At 40.7% G+C, this 22917-nt stretch overlaps 1 protein-coding gene across 1 annotated transcript in view; it reads left to right on the forward strand.

Moving 5' to 3' along the window:
• The window catches only part of slc2a13a (solute carrier family 2 member 13a), a 94763-nt gene that overhangs the window by 58793 nt on the left and 13053 nt on the right, over positions 1-22917 (forward strand). Inside the window, exon 4 of the mRNA XM_005725313.1 lies at positions 9448-9556. Within this exon, the coding sequence (XP_005725370.1) occupies positions 9448-9556 (109 nt within the window). The remainder of the gene's footprint in view (positions 1-9447; positions 9557-22917) is intronic.

The raw sequence follows: 22917 nt of genomic DNA on the forward strand, positions 1-22917 counted from the left end.
GTTTGAGAGCTGACGATTATGACACCAATACTCTCACTTAATAGTATAATAACAAAGGATTTAGAAGACAGAGACTGATACACAATCTGTACGCTGTAAAAGCGATTGAAGATTGAAGCAAATTTGAAGAGATCTTCTATAATAATTTAGGTTTGTTCTTTCCAAACTGTCTGTATATGTCACGGGTTGCCGTGTGTGGATTATTTAGGACCCAAGATGCAGCAGCTCTGGTGCAAGTGAGTTTATTAACCAAATGTGGATACAGCAGAGATGACGAGGGTGAACATGGAACTAAGAAAACCTAAACTGGGAAAAACTAACAGAAACTAACCAGAAACAGAGATGCAGGCAGGCACAGGGAAATACACAGAATGACGGCCGGAGAGACACAGACGAACCAGCAACAAGGACGAGGTAACACACACTATAAATACACACACCAGGAATCGAGGGATGGGAAACAGGAGGGGAACACACCTGGAAGACATCACAGCTGACGAGGCAGGGGGACGTAAACAGAACGCACTGACATCAGGCAGGGACCTTCAAAGTAAAACAGGAACACATACACGCAAAGACACAGACTAAGAAACGCTTACTAAACACAGAGACCTAACTACACAAAAGGGGATACACAGGCAGGGATGACACCAACCAGAGGGAACACAGCTAAACCCTGGGAAACCAAAACACAACAGTCATAATACATAAAACTATCAAAAGTATAAGTACAACAACCAAAAGCACTGGGTCACTGACCCAGGACCATGACAGTATAGGGCTATAAAAAATGCATGAAAATTATTTTTTTGTGATTTAGCATCTTAGAAGAGTTTCCTGTACTGCAAAACCTGTCCCTGTTAAATTACAGTAAATTACTGGCATTTTTCATTTCACAGTTTCAACTGTAATCCTGCATTATAAACAACAGCATGTTACAAAATCACAATTTTTGCTTTTTTTTTTTTTGTTTATAGTGAATTGATTGTATCTGTGACTGTACTATTATATGCTAATAAAGCTTGAATTTAAAGCACCACCATTTGCAACTTTCACCATGATTTTACGTAGTTAAAGGAATAGTTCTGTTATGGTGAGCTGTGTGGCAGGCTAGGTTAGGACCCAAACGCAGGACTCGGAGACAGGATGCTTAACTAAAGGCAGAAGCTTTAATGTTGGCCAAAAACAAACTAAAAACAAAATATGTGAATACTAAAGAAACAAACCAAACATGAACTACAAGTAAGAAACTCCTGACTAGTTGTAGGTGACTGGAAGAGACTTGACATGACTGGGAAACATGGAAGTACACACGACACACAGGCAGAATAACGAGAGGATGGGGAACAGGTGGAAACACAGCTGGGACGAATCTGACATAACGAGATAGAACGGAAGCAAAACTAAATGCACTGCACACAGGACAAGGACTATCAAAATAAAACAGGAAGCATAACAAATACATAGACGCGGACAAGACACGCAAGCTTTACACTGTGACTGGAGAAATTAAACAGAGACAAGACTCTCAAAACGCAAGACAAGGCTAGACACTGAGGGAGGTAAAACATAATCACTAACAGCAAGAAACTAAATAGCCTAACATGAAGACCAAAAGTACAAGAAAAACATAAGCCAATCAGAGAAACTAATCCAACTTAGAATATCCTTTTAACCCAAGAAAACACAGTCCAACAACAACCATAACTGATACAAAAGCTAGAAATATTAACCATACTCAAAAACATGGACACTGGGGCACCAGACTCAGGACTTTAACAAGTTCACTTACTTTCCTGCCATAAGCTAAATGTAAAGAGTCATGCATACAGTGTACTACAAAGAAAAAAAAATGAGAAGGGCATGAAAGTCCCCTGTATTTTGGATTTTGAGGTGTTACTGTGGGGATAGGTTAATTGGAAAAAATCCAAATTACCACTAGGTGTGAATGTGCGAGTGAATGTGAGTGTGAATGGTTGTTTGTCCCTGTGTGTTGGCCCTGCAACAGACTGGCGACCTGTCCAGGGTTTCAGAGGTTGGCACCCATAGCATGGCTGAAGGGTTTCTTTTGACTCTTCTTTATTTTCTTTCCCCAAATGTTTCCAGTGGTGATGCTAATCTAGCCAAGCTTCCCCTAGATTCTTGTTGTAGGTTTTAAAAGTTTAATTAACTCTCAGAGAAAAACTTTATTTTTCCAAAAAGTTAAATTCTTTTGTGCGTGAAAATCCTAAAGTTGCTTTAATGATCAAGAACCTTAGAGGCTACACCGTGCTTCAGATGATGTTATTTATTCTCTACTAGTCTTGACTTTCTGTTCAGGATTCTTATTGTGACATGTGAGATGTCATGATCCTACTTACATAAGGAAGCAGAGGAGAGGAGAAAAAGTATGAGGAGAGGGGAAGTATGTGGAAAAAATAATTAGAGGGGGGATGAGGGTTGATGTAGAAGGGCTACAGATTGGCTGCCAAGGCCTCGGTCCTTGATTGCAGCCTGCTTGTCTGAGAAGTGTAGCCTGTTTCCTGCCACTTACTTCCCCAAAGCGTGGTGATTGGATGGGATAGGAGTAGCTATTCCTGTCTAACTTAAATGCAAGACCATTCCTTTTAAAAGTCTGAACCTGCATTTATATGCGCTTCCATCGAGCCTCTTTGTTTTCTTGATTGGGCATTGCTCAGTCCCAGTGTATCCCTTTGTGGTGTATTGACCATGCACTGACCCATAGACTGAAAGGATTTCACAGATTTACAAATCAATGTGGAAATCTGTAATTATAAGTCCCGTCAGTGGAAGCATTCCAGTTTCCTGGAAAGCAAGCTTCCAACAATGTCTTTATTCCTCTCCTTGCATTTTTCCTCTTCCTGCTGCATATTTCATGGAGCTGAGTATGGCACGAGTTTGAAGTATGAATAAAAAGAAACATCTGACTGGACTAGCAATGTTTTCCCAAAAAGCAAGTAGCCAAGGGAAAACACTAATTGGAAGTTCCTTCAAAGAATATCAAAGATTATGCAAAGAAGTAGTTGGAGACATTAAACACACATCCCAGGCTTCCCTACTTCACTGCACAAACAAATCGGATTATAGTGGTAGAGTGGAGCTATTTACTGAATTGAAACCCGATAAGATGAGCAATCAAAGGAGATCTGTGCAGGTAGTGATGCTGGAAGTATAATCACAGCTTGTGTGGATAGTTGTGTTCCCCTGTTGAGCTTGGTGTGAGTGTCTGTGTGTCTAAGGATGTTTCTAAGTGCCTCTTTCTACTAGGAACTCTTATCCCATCGTGTATATTTGCTTGCTTCATGCTCTCAGCTATGATCCACAACTCAACTGAACTCCTGTATGGCTTGATCACAAGACAACATGAACTGTATTTCATTTTTTTAGGCTAAATTGTTGTGGATAGATCGAATTCAAGTGATGCAGATGTAACTGGAAAGGTTCAGTGTGGAAAACGAACGTGCAATTACGGCAGTATTATGAGACGCAATCACTGCGCTTGTGGCTCACTGGTAGCCCGCTGGCTTGTTTTTCATTGCCATCCCTCTTTTTCAATATCTCATCTGATTAAATTACAGCTGGGTGGTGTTCAGCTGAGGAAATGAAGCTGTGTGTTTTGCGAGTTTGTCTGAGAGTCTGTGCATAACCCTTTTCTTACACTGTTTGCTTGATCTCGTGGTATTCTGTGGGGAAAAACCAGCCAGGAAAAATACACAGCGTTTCTTTAATTGATTGCACGTGAACGTGTGTTTTTATCTCGCCTCCATTCGGCCGTTAGGTTTCAAACCTCTCGATAGTTCATTTGTGATTTCCCTGTCGGCTAATCAGATAAGATTCCCATGGTCTGCTCAGCGGGGATCAAAAAATCAACCTGTGCCATGGACGTGGCTTGGACCATAAACACATTGCTTTCTCTTTATTTTCTCTGTGGAGAACTTCCTTTAAACATTGACTTTAAAAACAATAACAGGGCTGCTTAGAGAAACATATAGTGGCTGTGTGCGCCGAGTAAAAGGAAGCTACAGTAAAGAAATATTTTACATAACCTGAACACATTTGCTAATGAGTCCAGCAATTTAGAATTTTATGATCACAAAAGTGGACCCATGAGCACATGATTACAAAACAGTTTAAATCTGGGCAACAGCGACTGAGATTGCCTGATTTTTCTCTTTTAAATCTCTAGTAAAAGTCAATATGCAAAACTTCTGGAATCCTATATTTCCCAGAAATCAGCTGGTCTAGTAATTCTCATTAGTGGCCCTGTGTTTCAATAATAACCATATATTTTGTGTTAAAGTCTAATATTGGCTCACATTGTCCTTTTGGAGAGGAATGTTGACCCATTGTGTAGATTCCCAGTCATGCAGGTTGACTGGACTTCTGTAAGTTTGTTGAAGATGTTTCACCTCTCATCCAAGAAGCTTCTTCAGTTCCCATGTTGTCCCATTCTTGTCTGATATACCATATTTTTGGGACCATAAGGCGCATTAAGCGAAGCAAAACAGTCAGATAAAGACGAACTAAAACATTTTGACAGATTTTTGAGCACGATGTACGCATACACACATAAAATTGGTTCGAGGTCAGTAAACACAACCAGAGTTCATACATAAGGCACACCGGATTATTGGGGCACACTCTCAATTTTGGAGAAAATGAAAGGATCTTAAGTGCACCTTATAGTCTGAAAAATATGGTAGTATTCTCGCATCTCAACAGTCTTTGTCGTATTTTCTTGTTTCATTATGCCCCAGATGTTTTCAGTTGATTAATGCAGCGCTGCAGGGCACAAACATCATGGATGTCCAGTACTGATTTTAAGCCTTTCCCAATGTGCACAGAGATTTCTTCAGATTCTCAGAATCTTTTGATGATATTATGTACTCTAAATAACTTGCTATTTAAAGTCACAATTTTATGTTGAGGAACATTATCCATCTAGGTATTTATTAACCTGAAATAATTCCACAACTTGTAGATATTGGGGGTTTTTGCAGATTGGTGAACCTCTGCCCATCGTGACTTCTAAGAAGCTGTTCCTCTACAAGTTATATCCACCTACATGAGATATAGTTGGAAAAGGAACTTAATTTTCCAGTCTTTTGTGACCCCATCCCAACTTATTTGAAGTATATTTCTGCCTTCAAATTCCAAATGTGCTCATATTTATTCATGAAAGTTTTGGAAATGATTGCATTCTGCTTTTACACAATTTCTTTGTATTTTGGTTATTTAGGATCAGCATAGTCAGACCTTATATTTGTGGATTTTAATGCAGACATTTTTATTCAAAGTCCAGTTTCAGAGGCTCAAAAGTAACTGGACAAACTAACTTAGGTTTTAATATATATGGACTGTTTTTAATACCTGGTTGAAAATCCTTTGCTGACAATGACTGTCTGAATCGTTTTCTTTCTTGAGATGTTCTAATTTATTGCAGACACCTTCACGTGCCGCTTATTTGTGCGTCTCTCTTCAGTATTTTATTTAATAGTCGAAAAAATGTGCTCCAGTGACGGACTTGGGAATTGAAGAAAATCCCATATTTTTGCTTGGAGAATTTCTTGGGTTGCCTTTGGATTGTGCCTTGAGCTATCCATTGGTGCTGTACACCACTGACTAATCAGTTTTGCAACATTTCGCTTAATTTAAGCAGAGAGTATACCCTTGTACACTTCAGAAGTTATATGTGTAAATGCCTCCACCATGTCTGGCAAATGATGTGATATGATCTGGATCAGAAGTTGCTCCTTTCCTTCTTCACTTTATGGTTCCTGTCATTCTGGTAAAACTTTGGTTCCCTCTGTCCAGAAAATTTTTTTCTTCTTAGATGTTTTTTTGATGAGGTCTAATCTAACTTTCCTATTCTTGAGTCTAACCAGTGATTTGCATCTTGTAGAAAACACTTTTCATTTCTTTCCATAAATGTGATATTGTGGTTTTTCATAACCAAGAAAAGAAATCAGTCTTTGGCCACTCCAAATTAACAATCTATGGTTATTTTAGTTATTTTAGTTTTCAGTCTAACGCAGGCCTCGGTCACTTGCACAAGTTTAACACTTGAAATCAAGTCCAAACCTTCTACAGTATCTGATTTGTCTGATTCGTTTGTCATTAAATAACTAGAAAACAATCCTCAATATTATGAAACTGCCTGACAGTTAATTATTTCATTAATGTTTAGCCTCTGATAATAGGAGACTGTGTATGAAAGTATGATTTTGTTAAAACTTCAAAGTCTGAACAATCCCATATTGACATATATTAAGCATACAACAGTGCTTTTATTACTAAGGTACAAGCTCCCTCCTTACCTTATGCATATACAGACTTGCTATATGAAATTAGGGTTGAAGCTCTCATGTCAGTGTTGGTGAACATTCGATATACTTGGATATAATGTGTTATAATTATTACTTGCTTACAGGTCCAAGTTATCATTAGCATAAGATTGTCATAATCATGGGGTTTTTAAAGGAAGCTGGGTAGAGATGGAGCTGAGCTGGTGTTATTGCCAAAGCTGAAGCTGTGTTTAACAAAGCAAAGCAAAAGCCAATCACCTAAAACTGAAGTGATGCGAGTTTTCTATCTAAAAAACAAACCTCCATAAAATAAGTGCAGAGCTCGTCGAGACACGTCTGGAAAGGACGTAGGTGTTAAATTGAGCCATGGTGCGTGATTTTTTTTTTAAAACATCACAAATCATGAAAAGCTATGTTTTTGATTGCTTCACGCTGCTGTGAGAATTGCTTCCAATCTCTTCAAAATAAAAAGATGAGGAGAAGTCTTCTGTGAAAATGTGGAAAAACAGATGAAAGTTAAAAAGCCTCTCGCGGCATCTCAGGTTTGAAAAGACTCAAAGTTGATGATAATATCCTCCAACGAGGGCTGACAGGCACCCATTAAAAGGTAGGCTTAAGTGTGTTTGTGTGTCAGCGGGAGCCTCCTTTACAGAGTCTGATCTGCTTGTCAAACAGCAAAAGGAGATGTTCACTGGTCCAAAGTCCTCCCACACACAGCTGCTCCAAAATACTCAGTCTGTGCGCATCAGCTCATATGTGCAGGCTCATGCATCCTTGTTTGTGATGCGTTTGTATTTTCTGCCCGTGTTTGCACAGTCACTTGTGTATCCTGATATTACCTGTGTGTGTGTGTGTGTTCAGACTTGTTTGTCTGATCTGTTAGCACTCTGGATGTCTCCCTCTTCATCCCAGAGCCCCATGCCTGTCCAGCCATTCTCTCATCCTATTAAGACTTCTCCTCCCGAAGGAATCACTAGTCTGCGTGCGTTGGAAATCGCAGTCTGGCTCCGATGATGAGCCAAGTAGGACTCTGTGTGGCCAAAGCCAAATTCAGATATTTGCTCCATCCCACAGTGAGATATCCGCCATCTGAAAGAGGAAAATGGCACTAAGAAAATAAGGCAAATTTGCATGTTTTTCCAAAACATTCAAGAGCAACAGGACGGCATCACTGGAACAAACAAAACCTCAGCATCTTGTGTAAGAGATCTTCGCTTGGTCACATGGTTGCTTCCGCTATGCCTTCCAGCTTGAGGAGAGTGTGACTCATGATGCTAACTTAAACACTAAATCAGAAATCTGTTATGGATAACTAATGGTGACAAACCCACTGAGTTTCCTGTGTGCGGTTTGAAAATATTTGGTGGCATTTTTTTAATTAGATCATGGTTAAGCTGAACGTTGTTCCACTCGTGTTAATGAGAACGGTTTGACATTTTTTAAAGCTGTGTGGTTGACAACACTCTCATCTATATGTGTTAAATATTAAAGCAGCAGCAGCAGCAGCCAGCTAACATACTGTTACTTACTGTTCAACTGCTGACTAATGCAAATATCTAATTAGCCGATCACATGGCAGCAACCCAGCGCATTTAGGTCCAGACAACCTGCTGAATTTTGAATTGAGCACCAGAATTGTGGAACGGAGGGTGATTCGAGTGACTTTGAACGTGGCGTGACTGTTGGTTTGAGTAATTCAGAAAATGCTAATCTATGCAACCAAACAGAGAATAATCTGAAAAAGAGAAAATATCCAGTGAGCACAGATTCTCTGGGTGAAAAAATTCACTCGTTGATTCCAAACGTTAGGGGAGTATGGTTAAAGTAGTTCAAAAGGCAGCTCAAAAGGACTCATTACAACAAAGGTTTGCAGAAGAGCATCTCTGAAACACAAAAACACATTGAACCTTGAAGTAGATGGGCTACAGCAGCAGAAGACCACACTGGGTGTTACTCTTGCCAGCGAAGAGCAGGGAGCTGAGGCGACAATTTGCATGGATTCCCCAAAATTGGACAACAGAAGATTGGCTTTCTCTCATAAGTCTCAATTTCTGTTGCCACTTTCACAAAGTAGGGTCAGCATTTGACGTTAACAACCCGAATACACCCACCATGGACCTATCATCTAATGTATCAATGGGCAGAAGTGTTGTTGTAATATTGTAGGGAATATATGTTGGCAGACTTTGTGTTCCTTAATAACAACTGAGCATCGTTTTATCTCCACAGCTTACCCACGTATTGTTGCTGAGGCCCATCCCTTTATGTCCACAGTGTACCATCTTTTGATGGCTGCTTCCAGCAGGATAACACACCATGTCACATCTTCTAAAACTGGTTTCCTGAACTTAACAATGACCGATATGGACCAAAATATTTGTGAAATTGTTCTAGTGCCTTGTTGAATCTGTGCCAAGAAGAATTAAAGCACTTATGAAGGCAAATTTTCAATTAAGAAGTGGTCCTGTATTTCTAGCACCTCATGCCATGTTCATAAATCTTTATGCAGTTTTATATCACCTGGGGTCAACCATCCAAAGCAACTGATAGTGCATATAAGACATGAAAAGAGCGTGTAGGCAGGATTGAGTGGGTGGAGATGAGTGTCAGGGGTGATTTGTGACAGAAGATAATAGCAAGAGTCAAAGGGAAGGGTTACAAGAAGGTTTGAAGATGGTGGTACTGACAAAAACACAGGAGAGTTAAAGGTGTTAAGACAGAATTGACAGGATTAGGAATGATTACATCAGAGGAACACTTCAGGCTGTGAGGTTCGGGGACCAAGTTGGAGAGGCAAGGCTGAGGTGTTTGGATATGTGCGGAGCAGGGATGGTGAATGTACCGGACAAAGGATGTTGAAGATGTCAGGCAGGAAGAGGAAAAAAGGAAGACCTCAGAGAAATTTCATGGATGTAGTAAAGGAAAACATACAGTTGATGACTGTAAATTTGGGCAATTTAACACAGAAATCTCTGGTGATGGAGCCAGCCAGTGGCCATTTGAGGAACTGCACTTTCACGCCTGGTTTCTTTTTCACATGTCGCCCTTGAGATACTGCCTCAGCCTTGTTTTCCTCATAGCGGTTATCTTATCTTGTGCTGCGTGCAAAACTCATTTCTGTACCTTTGCTTGTGTCTCTCAGATGGCCCGGTGATCTGGCGGATGCTGACCTACCCCCCAACACGACGAGCCCTGGTGGTGGGCTGTGGTCTTCAGATGTTCCAGCAGCTTTCAGGAATCAACACAGTCATGTGAGTGGAAACATCACCAAACCTTTCTGTCGGGTCTGGCGCACGGGTCTGATTTATTCTGCTTGTTCTCCCAGAGCAACAGACTTTTGTAAAATTAAACAGAGCCTGCAGTGTTCAGCATCAAATGAGCAAATAGATAAAGGCGATCACCCAAAACAACTTTGCACTGATTTTCAGTAACCCTTCCCTTTAAGGGATGCTGATACGTGCCGTATAGCCTTACAAAGCCAGTGTGTCAATGAAGGGGTCAAGGGTTCAGGTTTTTCCCTTTAATTTGTCAGCAGTCTGTAACTGCCGAACTTAGAGGCCCTTTCATGTGTAGTATACTGGAAAAAATTGACCTCTGATACTTGAGGCTGTGTCCATGTGTCATCTTTTCAAGAGCTCAAACGGCACAGCCTTTATTATTTCTACATCGCATTGGCGCCGAAAGGGAAAAGTTCAAGTGTGTTTTTATCAGTTTTGCCCTCAGAGTTAATGAAAACAATAACGATGCATGGCACACGATGTCACATGCCTCGCCTCTCAGCACCAGAGATCTCAGACGGGTGCATTCGCTTCAGCGACACGCTATTAAATCACAAAACATTTCTGTCATCTGTCGCTTCACGTCGCCCAGTGGGGAGCAAGAGGACTCATTGCATTACTGCCCACTTGCCTGCGAAGGGATGGACCAGCTTATTCTTTTCATCTGAGGGGATTGTGTCATCGGTCCCTGCCTCGCCTCCCTTTAGAGATGAACTATATTGCAAGGCTCCGTAAACAATCTGTGGATATGTGCTGTTGCTTAGCAACCACCGGAGGTGAGAGCAGCAGGATAAGTGTTCTTGTACGGGCGTGTTTGCACACATGTGACTAAATGAACGAAATGTGACCCTACGGACTTTGGAGTCTGTGCAGGCGCGCCTGTGTGGCACGTGCGTGTTTGTGCATGACATCTGTGCACTCGCGTGGTTGTGTGTATGTAAGCGTGAGGCTTTAGGTATGGCCGTTTGCCCGTGCGTGATTAGATTTTGAGAAGTAAATGGACAGAAATGTGAGGAGAAAGGATGATAATAAAGCAGCGGTGAAACTCTGGATGTCTTTGAGCGGTTGCTTCTGTCTCTCTCGCAGAGAGATCTGGTTACTGAGTGTCTGCCTCTCTTACTGTATATTTATCTTCATCCCTGTCACCAACATTATGAACAGCAGAGCGGACAAACTTAATCTGTCATAGCTCTGTCCCTATCCACCTTTCTGACTCTCTGATTTATGTATCTGCCAATCTTCTAGTCCTCCCAAAAAGGTCTACCTGCTAGTTTATCTGTGTCGAGAGATGACCCATTTGCAGCGAGCATCATTACATCCTCAGCCGAGACTGTTTCAGGCCTGTTATGTTTACAGATGGCATTAAAATGTGTTTTCCTGCCTGCAAATTGAAATCTGATTGCCCTTTCGTTTGAAAAAATAAGTGCTGCGGCTTACTGTGGTGATAATGACATCACTCAAAATTGACATTAAAGGCCTCACGCTGGTGACAATCAATTTTTTGATGCCAGCGTCTCCATTTCTGTTGTTTGCTTTGTTTTAGCTTCGCATCGTTTCGTGGATGAAAAAGTCCCAGAGACAGATCAGAATGCAAGTTGGCACAGGTTATAGTTATTTTCATCTGGAGTCAGGCTGAAAGAGAGCAGATCTGATGAAATCGCCAAAGTACAGCCCAAATCAGAAGAAGCAACATGTTTAAGAGAAAGAGTCCAACGCAGCAGACGCACAAATAACAACAGTTGTCTTGTGACATAGCAAATGAATCGAATCCGTGGGCCTCTTTCCCATCCATCCCAGATGTGTTCACTCCAGATGTACGTGTGGATAAGCCAATAATAAATCACTCGGTTGCTGTGTGTGTGTTTGTGTTTTTCGTATCCAAGATATTGAACTCGAGTATGTGAATTTAAAACTGTATAATCAAAAGCAAGTTGTTATTTTAGGGCCTGTCTTTGTGATGTCTCTGTAGTGTTTCAAAACCACATAAGACTAAGCCATGGTTATAAAATCAGCCAGAATCCATCTATTTTGTTGTCTCCTTATACAGCTCAGAGTCATGGGGGGTTACCAGCTATCCAGCTGCCATGACAGTTCAATTCAATTTTATTTATATAGTTCCAAAACTGTTGCCTCAAGGCTCTTCATACTGTAAGAGAAAGGCCCGACATTAATGCAGGTTACACCCTCAACATGTTTCCAGTCCTTCACAGAGAGACAGACGACTGCATAGTCGCACTTCCAGAGATCATTTACAATCAGCAGTTAACCTAACATGCATGGCAATGTCCTTTTCCAGCAGGAGGTCCACCCAGGAACCTCCTTCCAAACTAAAATACTAATCAAAATGCAGCCATTGGACACTGTAAAGGTATAATTAAATTAACAGTCAGTTTTAAGGCCACTCGTTTTACACCAGACTGAAAAAATATTTCCTGTGTTATAAAATTAGCCAATCAGACTGATTGTGTCATTTTTCAAATTTTTCCAAAAAGTAGACCAATCAGATCGCTGCATGTGGCAACAAGTGCGCTTGTAGCTCAAACGCAGTCAAAACATCAGGACCAGCTCATTGTCGCTTAATGTCAACTTTTTTTCACCGCGCGTTTTTGAGGGCGAATTTTTCACAAAAACATAACGCTTTAAGTGTGTGTTTACGTTACATGACGAGAAAAAGAATTAAGAAATGTTTACATTTGCTGTACAAGGAAAAAGGATCAGATGCCAGTGACGGCCTACTCAAAAGGAAATCACAAAAACAAAAGGAGAAGAGATGTTGCAGTGGTTGATTTGTTGGTATAAGCTTGAAAGTTCATAATACTCATTGTGCTCGACATTTTAGCTTCCCAATATAGATAATACCAGCTAATTGCTACAGCTATGGAAGCTAGGCGTTTGTCCTTTTTTGCAAAATAAAGGGTAACTGAATAATTCAATTGTAAGTAACTAGACAAGCCTCTTTAATTGCTGTAGTATGTCATTATAGAGGTGCCACCTGCCCACTTTTTTAACCACTTATAAAGTCAGTATAAAGTGGACCAGTGTACATATTTTGAAAGGTAAAGGATCTGGGTTTAGAAGACACTGTTTAACCCAATTTGGGTGTTAAGTGTCTTGTCAAAGGACATTTTGGCACATAAACAATAGGAAGGATGAAGCAGGGGAGTCATGAGCCATGTATCACAGGTGAACACCCAAATAAAGAAACAGCAAGGTCTATTTGATCTACAGATTGGTGTTACAATTCAAAACAGGCCTAGGGGTTAAAAATGAAAAGTCTATGCACTGATTGCAAAAATGGTATTAATTTTATTAATTAGTACATTTGTTAGGGTTTCAGAACATGTAGTGAGAACTGAATCCTGATGATGACGTTCACAGTTGTAACCTGAGAACTCAGACACTGGGCTGACAGAGGAAAATGTGAATCTGGATGATTGATATTAGGTGATAGAAACAATCTGCCTGCTCGCTGAAACTGAGGTGAATAATAAAAAACTCAGAGGGTTGCTGGATGAGGTGAGGACAGACTACAGAACATAGAGAACAAAACGAAAGGGGGAGAACACAGCTGTTACCATGACAATACTCACCCTTCAGTGATGAATATAATGTAAAGATATGAATGATTAAAAACTATATTTGATCATCTTCCACCATACGGAGCATGGGCTACTTTAACCACAGAATGTGCACTGTGTGTTGAGTTATTGCTGACGCCTCCCGTCACTCGTCATGTGTGCTGTATGCTTTGCTAGCCTCCCTGTCTACTGCCTCTTTTGTCTACCTCCAGTGAAGCTGCCAGGCTAGCCCCATTAGCCGGTGAGACATAAAGAAGGTCTGAGGAGCCAGTAAATCAGCCAGGCTTAGAAACAAGCTCCTCTCCCTGTCCCCAGCTGCTTTTTCTGATTAAACCACCAGGCTGGCACAGGCGAAGAAGGAAAAGGGCAATGAGACAATCTGGCAGACAGGCAAAAAAAAAAAAAATCCAGACCAAACTAGAAAAGCACATATTGGCTGCCAGTTCTAACAGTCCTCTCTCTCTCAAGTTAGGAACTTGACAGGAACGGATTGACAGTGTTCACTTTTTTCCTCCCTCTCTCCAAGTCACATATGTTCACACAGAGGGTACATTTGAGACCCTATTAGCACATTTTCCCACAGAAAGCCTCCCTCCTCCCGTCAGCCTTGGAGTAAAATATCTAACAAAAAAAGTGAGCTCTTCTGGTCTTTATCAGAGGAATTCAGGCGAAAGATTGACTGAGATTGTAACTGACCAGCCAGTTCAACCAATAACATCTTGATGAAGTGACAAAGTTGCGTTTCTCACTTCATCAAACTGACAGTTAACACGTTTCCCTCTGATTTGCCCTTTCATATCTAACATACTTATCAGTGCTGCCTTAGGGGATATCTGTAATTATAAACCCCAGCCTGTCAAATACAGTTACAAACCTCACACGATCTAAATATTTTTTTTCTTTTCAGTCCAACTTCACAAAGGAGCAGTGGTTAACAGCACCTAAGTCTCTCAGAGATTCTGGTTAAATGAGAGCTTGAGATCTAGTCTAAGCATCGCCTTTGCACCATTTATTCCTGTGCGGTCTGTGTTGGCATGTGGTTGCATTTCGTCACATTTCTGATTATGTTTCAGAAAGGTGTAGCTTGAACAGAGAAGTATAAATCCGCCTTTACACCTGCTCACACACTAAACTTGGTGCAGATTAGTATCACTTGCCTGAATGCTAATGTGTGCTCTGTTCTGTGTAATGTCCATTTATGCAAGCAAACGTACTTGAGCTTCATCCACAATCCCAGTAGGTGAACTTTTATCATGCTCAGCTGTTTGTGTTGCAATAACATTTCAGGAGTCTGTGAGATCAAACTGTATACAGGTGTTGAAGCTGTATCTGGCAGGTGAGGATTTTTCTATTTGTGCTAGCAAGGCAGTGATCAGCTAACCTCTGCCGCTGTTCTATTACTACTTTATGTGTATTTAGCCAGCTGTACTCTACAGTATATAAATAGATGTTATGTGAGCTATCGTGACTACTTTCCAGTATGAAGCTATTATAAAATGAAGGAATACAGCAAGTAATACTTTATATTAATATTTTTTTATTTTCTTCTCCTGCCCTATTTTCTTTGGTCATCAAATTACTTACTACTTTATCTTTATTTACTTATGCGTGCATTAATGCAAAACGGTAATAAGAAAGGAAAACAGATGTGTGTAGAGTGCCCAGGCAGGACCGTGGGGTTATATTACTGGCTGATTTGTTTAGCATGTGTCTCCATGGCATCAGCTTCCTATCAAATCTAATTCTTTATTGAAAGTGCCTTAACGTTCTCCCAGATTGTCCCTGCCCACTTCAGCCCCATTAGCTGATAATTTAGCACTCCATTCTCTTCATGCATGGTCACTTAAAAAAAAGGCCTATTGCTTAAAATTAGGAAAAATGCGCAAGTGTATTTTTAACGGAAAGGTGCAGGGAAAAAAGTTTGCACATATAATATAATATACATGGAGATACTGATTTTATGGTACCTACACCAGCTCAGTGGGTAGCCTGCTAAGGTACTGATTTTTGCCATCAGCTGCTCTTAATCGAGTTTGTTGATCACTATAATGACTTGTAAAGCCTAGTTTGCACAATAAAATCATTAGAATTTATGATGGCATGACTTTTATTTCAATAATGGGCAGTAAGCTTATGTAGCTTTGTTAACCTAGCTACATCTGCTTTTTATTTACGTATTAAAAATTAAAAGTCCACCGTTGTGTTAGTGGCTCGGCGAGGGTGTCCTTGGTTACAGTACCAACAGCATCGTGAAAACAACATAATCTTTAGAGTTATATTCACTGTTTAACATTTCAGGTTCACAATTATAGATAATACAGTGGAACCCCGACTTACAACTTTCGTAAGTCGAAGCACCCATCACGCGTTTTGAGTGAGGCGATGCTGAACGATAGGCTAATTGCTAACTAGAACAACAATACGTTGTTCAAGTGCAACAGCGAAGCGCAAGTACGGAAGCCAAGGGGTTGTCACATGATTCGGAAGGCATTGTGGGCATTGTAGGCTCAGCCAATCAGAGCCAGCGGATTTCGTTACTCGGGCAAAAATATTGCTGTTCAGTGCCTTCGTAACTTGAATTTTCCATGAAACAGGGTATCCGTAAGTCGGGGTTCCACTGTACTAGCTAATTGCTACAGCTATGGAAGCTAGGTGTTTGCCCAATCCATAGAAAGCTAACCTAAGCCATAACTAAAGATCTACCGAGCTTCTGTTGCGCAAGATTTAAGACATCAATAGTGCTGAAACTGCAGAAGTATCAGTAGTGGTTTAGGGTTTGTTTGCAGAAGATCAAATAATTTTTTTTTGTTACTTCATGGTAAATGGTCTGTATTTATATAGTGCTTTACTAGTCCCTAAGGACCCCAAAGCGCTTTACATATCCAGTCATCCACCCATTCACACACACATTCACACACTGATGGCAAGCTACATTGTAGCCACAGCCACCCTGGGGCGCACTGACAGAGGTGAGGCTGCCGTACGCTGGCGCCACCAGGCCCTCTGACCACCACCAGTAGGAAACGGGTGAAGTGTCTTGCCCAAGGACACAACGACCGAGACTGTCCAAGCCGGGGCTCGAACCGGCAACCTTCCGATGACAAGGCGAACTCCCAACTCTTGAGCCACGATCGCCCCGATTCAAATAGATTAAAAGGCCTACAGAGAACTAAAACTGGCCATGAGTATGCGTAATGGCCGTGGACATGGTCTCAAAAGTGCCATTATTATTTTACAGCAGCTTGATTTAAACTCATGTGTCAGGTACTCTCCCTGAGCTCTCTTGGTGTTACATGAATAACCTCCTTGCTTTCACTCACTCACACACACACACACACACACAAACATTCAAAAACTGTCAGAGAAACCTGTGTGATGAAAAATGTATTTATCAAAAATGCATCACTCAGGAAAAAAAGAAGCTGGATGGATGGCTGTGTGGATCACATCAGTAACATGCATCCTGCAGGAGATTTTCTTTTTTTATGGATCTCCCTTCCCATCTCTGTTGTTTAGCTATAAATGCAGAACAATGTGGTACAGCAGTTGGTCAAATTAGATATCATCTTTATGCATTAGCTGATGGATCATTTCGAATGAATTAGCCTCATAATCTTGCACGTAAAGGTCACTGTGTACTGGTGGGAAATGTGTGTGTGCATCCTGTGAGTGGTGAACAAACTATCTTAAAAGACAGGAAGATCTTCCAACTGGGCTGGAGAGTAGAGTAAAAGCAGAGAAGAGGAAAGCAGAGGGCAGAGGGAGATCTGACATTGATGGTGATGAGGTGGAGGAAGGGCCACGGAGGGGGATCAAGGCAGATGACAGGAGAGGAAGTGTAAGATTTATGAAGGAAGACAGAGAAAGGGGACAAGAAATATTGAGCTGTGGATGAAAAGACCCGTGTTCTTTTATTCTCTTTGTTTCTTTGCTGCTTTTTGCAACAATCATGCAGAGAGGGTTTTTTGTTCTTCGCTCCAGGTTTCTCAAAAAGTAGCATCAAGGACTTCTAAACAAGTACAACCAATGCTTTAGACTGCACACTTACCAAAATAGTGGTTTGATCCAGAAGTTGAAGCAATTGTAGTATCAGGTAAATGTTAAGTGGTAGGAACGTTTCTGCTGGGTTGTTGTTGTGGGGGGGATGAAAAATAATAAAGGACACTCATTGGAGTAATGGCGCGTCTCGTGTGTCTGTGAGTTATGCCTCCAGTCAAATAACATCCATAACCTCAAATAACGGAACAGCAATTATGTGCAAAAAAAGAGATGCTTTTCAGAGTATTAATGACCAGTGGAATGTGCATACTTTATCATGCAAACACTGCAAACATTTCCTGAAATCATTCACGTGGCATGTTTGCTTTTCTGCTTTTATTTTCTCCTGCTTGCACTTTGTAAGGTCTCTCATGGTGTGAACTTTAATCTTTTCCAGAAGATGAGAAAATAAGTCTCAGAAAGTCCAGAAGTGACATTTTATTCCCAACACCTTGGCCAAATTTCCTTCAACCAGCACTACAATAATGGTTAATTATCACCACAAGTAGAACAAACTACTAAAACTAAGTGCTTTGTGAAATATATGAATTTAGGTAAAGGGGGCAAGACAATCTAGCTTGGCATAGAAACTAGAGATTTATACTAGAATACAATGGCAGTTGGTATCCAGTATATGCAACAGACTTGGATTCTATTTGTCAGAATAGACACTGATGACAAATTGATAACACAGCAATTAATATTACAGTACAAGCTCTGCAGTCTCAGTGAGCTTGATAAATTCTCGATCTGCCAAATGTTCTAGTTCAGCGGTCCCCAACCTTTTTTGCGCCACGGACCGGTTTAATGTCAGACAATATTTTCACAGACCAGCCTTTAAGGTGTCGCAGATGAATACAACAAAATAAAATGATACGACCAAGACAAAAACTGTGGTATTTTGTAAATATAATAATAAAGGCGAATTCACCGTGTAATTGTGTAACTTTATTAGCAGCATCCAGCAATGATATCCAGCAAACTATCCAGGTAAACATGAAATTGGAAGACCTTAGGCTAGTTAGCTAACAGTGGCAAAATTGTCCAAATAAGAGCAAGGGAAGTGCCCACTATTAATTGGTGGCAGATGGAGTTTTTCTCTGGGACAGATGAAAGATAAAAATGCTAAAAAGAAAAAGCCACTTAATATAATTGGCCAACTGTTAATAGACATCTTACCCAAGTAGTCTTTGCGTGGTAAACTCACTTCCTCACTTCCCACTACCCAGGTGCTGTTAATAATGTATATGTATGGTAGTTTTCTGTGGTTCTCATCTTAAAAACAACCTTCTCTAATGCTATGACATCCTAATAATATAAGATATCAGAGATACATCTTTGCCAACATGCAGTGCAAATCACTACAATTTTATTTACCTCATGGAACAGCCACATATGTATTGAGAAAACCAGTATTGTGGTATTAAATTTAGCTACTATATGAATGCATATCATCTCAGTGTGCTTTGTCATGTTGCCAAGTACTCATTTTGTTGTTGCAACATGCCAGTTGGCCCTCGCAGATGGTCCCACAGATAAATGTCATGTTGGAAATGTCACAAAAAACAGTTTTACGTGGTCACTCTGCTGGCGGGCCGGCGAGGCGCTGGCAGAGCTTGCACTGATCTGCGTGCGTTTTGTGTGCATGCAATCCAAGAAGCTAGACAAAAAAATAAAAAATACTGGGTTGTTTTTGCCTGTGTGTGAGTGTTTTCAAGCATTCATAAGCAACCTAATCATGCCAACATCTTCTGTCTCCCACCGAGACACAGCCAGACCTTTTTAATGACAAATATTCTAATTTAGAGTCTAATCAAATGCATACAGAAACGCATCACACTCGCATGCTCCTCACAGCAGGATGTCATGTGTGAAGCTGTCTTATTAAGTAGCTGGATTGGTGTTTACTACACATGACAACAAATACAACCAGTGGAACATAGTGCAATGTGATCACTATTTGCAGTTATTTGTGTGCTAGTTTTGATACGTGACATGGGTCAAGTAATTAAAAATAAACTATGTTCAATTAGCTAAAATATTTCCAGTGGCTAACACTATATAAATGTGTTAACTAATTTATTATCACTAACACTGTACCTTGGAATAATGTTAATAGGCTACTTGCAACCATCCTAACACTTGAGTCTGTGACCTGTCTACAAAATATAATGTTAAAAATTCAAATAAATCATCTGCCCAGTAATGTCTTTGTTGTTGTTACATTTTTTTGTTTGTTTTTGCACTCTGGTATTAAATTGAGTATTAAGAGTCATGTAATTTTTCTGGTATTGGTACTAACTACTCAACCTGTGGTATCCTGGTATCATGACATTCCTAGAACAAGCAAAAATTTCAGAAAAATCTGCATTTTTAAGATTAAATATACAAATTAGCAATATACAATGTGTCAAATTTGCAAGAAACAGCTCTTTCCACTTATAATACTACTCCCCCCCCATAAATCTGTACTTTTTGTCTTAGAAATTTGCCATTTTGGGTGGAAGTTTTCAGCTTTTTTAATGTTTCAGAGACTTTTTGACCCTATTCATCATCTAGCTCATTACATCTCTGATTGTTTTTTCCAATAGAGCTATTCTGTTACCTGTGCTTGCAAAAATAAACACAAAGATAATGGCACAGCAACATTCAGAACATCCCAAACTATTCTTTTTCAGAGACTTTGGTAATTTTGCTACTTGTTGCATAGATAGCATGCCAGCTACTGAAGTGAGCTTAGTCCTTGCATCCCAGCTAGCCACATACATGCTAGCTTAGTTACAAAAGCTTCTCAAACTCTTGTCTATTATATTTATAAGATTTACAGGTGTAATTTGTTCTAAAAATGTTCCATCCATCCATCTTCATCCGCTTTATCCGGGGCCAGGTCGCGGGGGCAGCAGCCTAAGCAGAGAAGCCCAGACCTCGCTCTCCCCAGCCACCTCCTCCAGCTTATCCGGGGGAACACCATGGCGTTCCCAGGCCAGCCGAGAGATATAATCTCCCCAGTGTGTCCTGGGTCTGCCCCGGGGCCTCCTCCCAGTGGGACATGCCCGGAACACCAACCCCAGGAGGCATCCTTGTCAGATGCCCGAGCCACCTCAGCTGGCTCCTTTCGATGTGGAGGAGCAGCGGCTCTACACCGAGCCCCTCCCGGATGGCCGAACTTCTCACCCTAGAACCCTAAAAATGTTCTATACTTAATTTAACAAACAGTGTAGAAGAACTGTCTGTAAAAAAAAAAAGTTGTTATAAAATTCTTTTAGCTCATCCCGTTCGCTAACATTGGTGCAGTTGTCTGCTGCCTCTTAGCTCTCCTCCGGATATTCATCCCTCTATATATTTTAACTTCAGAGGAGAATGGTATAAAAAGGAGGACATAGATGGCCATCTATGTCCACTGTGAGCGACCATCTTTGAACACCAACTGTCTGACATCTATAATCCAGTTTTGAGTCCCTCCCCAGACGCCTGAACGCCCACTCACATCCTGGGCCATCTGACCTCAGGAATTCGCATGATAAGGTGGGGCCAGGTTTCACAATGAGCTCACCCGAAACCCTGGCTGATTGGGACCCACACCCATTTTCACACCTTGGCTCAGGCGATTAGAGGATCATCAGGGGGTCCTTTTGTCCCTCTGTGGGGGGATATTCTCCCACTAGGTTTAAATCTGGGACTCTCCACCATTTGACCTTAGAACTGAAGAAGTTTCTCGGATGAGAGGTGAAACGTCTTCAAGCAACTTAAAGAAGTACAGATGCTTTTCTTTGCAAGCTCCTTTGACAAGCTACAAAGTCTTTCTCCATTCAGCAATTAACATCTCTCCAGTCACCCAAAGGTCAGTACTGTCAAAACACTGTTGAACAGCACAAAGCAGCAATTTCAACAACATGATAAGCTAAAACTTGTGTTACTGTGAACTACTGTTTTTCGCTAGTGTCGGCTACTTATCACTTCCATTTCTGTAGAGCTTTTGCCTTCTTTTTTACAGCCAACCAAATTAACTAAACATTAACTTCCCTATGTGGTAAATGGACCCCTATATTTACCATTACTTCTGAATGACTGGGCCATATTAATTTAATGTCATTAATTTATTGATTGATTTAGGAGTTTTGTATTTTCTGCTACTTGAGGAGTGGGGAAACAGCAGAGTGCAAAGTGTGTTTGATTCTGTGATAGTGGCAGACATCTGCAGATGTTACACTTGGTGCTTTGTGAATGCGGATTTGTGTGAACGTGTATGTGTGTTTACAGAGTTGCCAATCAGAACATCAAGTGTGAGGTTTACCTATTTGGGCTGAGCCTTTTTTTTGTTCCGGAGCGTAAATGTAATGCAGTTCTGCATTCATATGCATTCATTTGAAAAATAGGCCAGTTCCCAAGAGAGTCACTGTCTCCCTGTTTCTGTCTGTCTCTCTTTCATGCACTCCCTCCCGATATATGTCTCTCTTTCTCTCTCCCCATATCTTTTCTTATCTGTCCAATTGTTCTTGTTTTCACACCCACGTCCCTCATTTTCTATTTTCTCCGTCCATTCAGTCTTTTTCTCACCTTTCAGTCTTTTTCTCACTTACTTCCTGCTTTCTCTCTCTCTCTCACTATACATGCCTCCTGCTGTTTCTCTGCTCTGACACCTTGTCTGTTACACTCTTACTCAGTGAATCGGTCACTCAGTCACGTGCAAACACTTGCTCGTACATGCGCACCCACACACTCACTGCATTCCCACTCACACACACCTAACACTTGTTTGCTCGCTTCATCTCATAATTTCACTGCTGCCTTATAGCTGATCCTTCAGCTGCCTCTAAATCCATACTATTAGGTTACATAATTAGATCAGTGCTCTGTCAATAAGTAGCACTCTGTTAGAGCTTCCTTGAATATTGGAGAACCCTTCTCTCTACTCTTCTTTCACACCCCAACGCACATGTTTACTTTTCTAGCCTATATATACAGGTAATAAAGCAATATGTAACTACTTGTATTTGAATACAGGTAGTTATATGTCTGTCTTCAAACTAAATAAAAGATAAAATGCCTTCTTACAGGGTCTGTTTGGCAGTTTAATTAGACGTTTAAGTGTTGTCTTGTCTGATTTACATTCAGTTACATCAGCTGTATGAACATAAAAGTTTTAGGGTTGCCAGTTTTGATGGAAGGGAGGACATTTTTGCTTGTATATTCTGATATGCATCATACATAAGCTATAATTATGCTTAGATTAAAATTAACCAAGTGATGAATAACAAAGTAACAAAAAACTTGTTACTTGTTGCCCAGCTATAAGGTTTTTATTTTTCTACACAGACAGTGTGAGAGATGGATAGAAGGAAGGATGTGGCTGTAAAACACTCCCTCATTGGCAAACGTCTTGTGACAACAGATAATCCTTCATTTTAAAACATGGCATAACCAAGATCTATAAACCCAACTTAATTCTTTATTCAGTATGACCCAACACGAGTGTCTGGCCTCATAAGCCCGTTAGGAAAGTGTTTACCCATAAACCTCTGGGGGACCAGAAGGCTTTTTGGAACCACAGCTATCGCCACCTGGTGGTCTTCAGATAGAATGCAGGTTTGTAGGCGCTTCTACAGAAAAGGCTGCAACCAACTGTAGACTCTGCAAAACTATAGACTGTAAATAAAACTCTTTTAGGAGCCATAAGCTAATGCTAGTGTTAGCTAGCTATTAGATTTTTTTTCCTTT

Source organism: Pundamilia nyererei, unplaced genomic scaffold (genome assembly GCF_000239375.1).
Source record: "Pundamilia nyererei isolate P.nyererei 1_Seehausen unplaced genomic scaffold, PunNye1.0 scaffold00014, whole genome shotgun sequence".
Taxonomy (NCBI): Eukaryota; Metazoa; Chordata; class Actinopteri; order Cichliformes; family Cichlidae; genus Pundamilia; species Pundamilia nyererei.